Below are 2,963 nucleotides of genomic sequence, written 5' to 3'. Positions count from 1 at the left end.
CTATTTTTTAAAAGGGCATGCAGAATCATGCAATGTCTACCCTAAATATGAAGAGTATAAACATACAGACTACCTACAATACAATTTAAAAATCAAAATTAAAATAATAAAAAGTATATAAAACTAAAAAAATTAAACAAATAATTATATGTCATTATACATTTTTTTAAATTATACCTAACAATATACTAGTTCAAAAAATTTAACATCACATATACTTTAACTATAAAAAAATTTAAAACACAACCCTTAATAATTAAGTCATAATCTTGTTGGCGACTTATCCCGTCCATTAAAAAAATGTATGGACGAAACAAATATTTTAAACTAATTAACAATTTTTTCATACACTATTATCCACCAAAGAAGTATGGACCAACCATGAACATAGCCTAAATTGCCATTTGATACTTCCAACCTTGTAGCTTTTATAACATAGCCAAAGCCAACAAGGAATTCTAGATGCTCACGCTTATCCTCATATAATGTTTCATTTAAAACTATCATTTATTTTCATTGAAACGTTTCATACATTCACACACCTCTCCATTCAAATATTTATATATATTATTATATCCCTTTTCTTTCTTCTTACCTAGTCATCATAATAACTCCTATGTTTCTCTCTCATTCTTCTCACAAAAACACAACAACGTTGTTCTTTGTTCATACAAACATAACATATTAACATGGCTTCTTCAATCTCAAATGGTCTTGTTTTGACCACAGCTATGGTTGTTTCTACCACTTTGCTTTACCTTGTCTCTCATTCTTTACGCATTCAAATTTCCAACAAACAAATCTTACGTTCTTGCTTATATTCAAGTAAGTCTTTATTTATTTATTGCATTCCTTTTTCTTAGTTAATTTCATTCCTCTAAATTTTTGTTACCCATGTGTTTATATTGTACTTATTATATTTATTGTAATACCATCATTTAGTTTAATGATAGTGACTCATTGGACCAATAATTATTGTTCCTCAAATCATGTATTTGAGTTGCGGGAGACTCTTTTAAGGGGAATAAAATACTTTGGGAGTATTTAAAATTGTGATTAACATACTCAATGCATTTATGAGTTTGGATGTCGCATGTCAGAACCGGGAGGTCATGTTGTTACATTTATATTTATAAATATTGTGAAAGAAAATGTGTGAAATGTATGTAGAGTTATAGACACTAGACACAATTTAATATTGTGATTAATTTTATTGAGGAAATTTTGTGTGCATATTAACCTTTGAATTGTTTAATTTTATTTTTTTAGAGGAAAAGAGAAGGGGAAGGAAGAAGAAAAGAGTGAAATTTGCAGAAAATGTGATAGTGAATGAAGAAAAAGATAACAATATAAAAATGAAGGAAAAACAAAAGAACCAAAAAAGAGTATTATCAAGAAGCGAGTGCATAAATGGAAGCATGGAAAATAATGGAATGCAAGAAAATAGAGTTGCTCTATACAAAGGAATGTTAAGGGATAAAGGGCAAAGAATAACATGTTGTCACTGATTATCAACTTTAGATTTCTTCATGTATATTAGAATAGGGGATAAATGAATTATAGAAGCTGATTTTCCTTTTCTCATCAGCATATTAATTTATATTTGAGATTAATATTATTGATCATTAATATTATAAAAATAATAATTTAATCCATATTTATATGATTCATAATATCAATTCCGGTTTGGTTTCAGGTCAGACATATAATTCGTCATTTTTACATTATTATTACAATGCCTTTTATGGAGAGTCTGATATATTGTATGCTGAATCTAATATGTGATATGTTGGAAAGATGGTTTGAACTACTTAACTAGATTTAATTCTTGTTTTTGTATAATATTATTCAATATTAATTTGATTAATTTATGGAGGAGAAATTATTATTTTGGCATTATGAAGAACCACATTATTTCATAATATCATGATTAAATTAAATTTTTATATCTATTTATTTGATTATATATATTTTCTCTTGCTGCCTGCAGAGTAGACAGGGGCCACAAAGAAGCAAAATAGATAGAATAGAAACAAGTTTTAGAAGTAGAAAATGATGAAGAAAAAATAAAAGTGAAAGCATTAAAACGAGAGAAAAATATATTTATTGATAATATAAAAGTTTTATATATTGTCAATTCATTATCTATTATTTGTTTTTAATTATTATTGTCTCATCAAAAAATATAACTTAAATAAATAATGAAAATATATTGAACGTATGTAAATCTTTATAACTAACCTTGAATGAATATTAAACTCTAAAAATGATTTGAATTAGTGTAAGATAATGACTTGTGTGAAAATATATGTATATAGAGACAATCAATAAAATATTGTTAACACAATAAGAACTTAATTCTAATTAAAATTTAATCATAAATGATAGTATAAAAAAATATAAATATATTTGTCTCTAAATATGATATGGTGTATCTGTCGTGGCGTATTTGCCTCCATCCAAGTTTTTCTCGTTGTATAATTCATGTAGCCAAGTGTCACCTAATGAGAAAGACCTTATTTTCATTGTTCACTAACTAATGCCATGTGGAGGTGTTTTTGTGAAGGGAAAGAGAATCTAAATTTTATGTGGTTGAAAATACATTCTTTGTCTAACTCATGAGTTCTTAAATTATTTGGTGAAGTTATCTTTTCCTTTTACATATTTGGCAAAGTTTTATTTCTTTCAAACAATTTCTATTTAATCATTGCCAAACAAATAAAATAAAAATGCCCTCTTGTTCTTCTGATTGTTGAAAGGGTGGTGAAACATAAATCATTAAGAAACAAAAAACAAATATTTTTTAAATATTTAATACATCTTTCTTTATTATATTATTAATAAATACACCTCTTCAACAATACTTTACTAAAAAGTTTGTTTTCCCTTAATCAAGCATATATAACCGAATAATTTAAAAATATAATTTATAATGGCCTCATAATAAAATTCCTTATATTCAT

The 2,963-nt window shown here is 25.8% G+C and overlaps 1 protein-coding gene across 1 annotated transcript; it reads left to right on the top strand.

Annotated features, from left to right (window-relative positions):
* Positions 576–1,615, top strand: LOC109356412. Its single transcript, XM_019599739.1, has 2 exons — positions 576–825; positions 1,270–1,615. The coding sequence occupies exons 1-2, from the start codon at positions 690–692 to the stop codon at positions 1,506–1,508; spliced, it is 375 nt and encodes a 124-aa protein (XP_019455284.1). The 5' UTR covers positions 576–689; the 3' UTR covers positions 1,509–1,615.

Source organism: Lupinus angustifolius, chromosome LG09 (genome assembly GCF_001865875.1).
Source record: "Lupinus angustifolius cultivar Tanjil chromosome LG09, LupAngTanjil_v1.0, whole genome shotgun sequence".
Lineage (NCBI taxonomy): Eukaryota > Viridiplantae > Streptophyta > Magnoliopsida > Fabales > Fabaceae > Lupinus > Lupinus angustifolius.
Note: the sequence above shows the minus strand (reverse complement) of the source record. Positions and strands in the feature narration are given on the sequence as shown.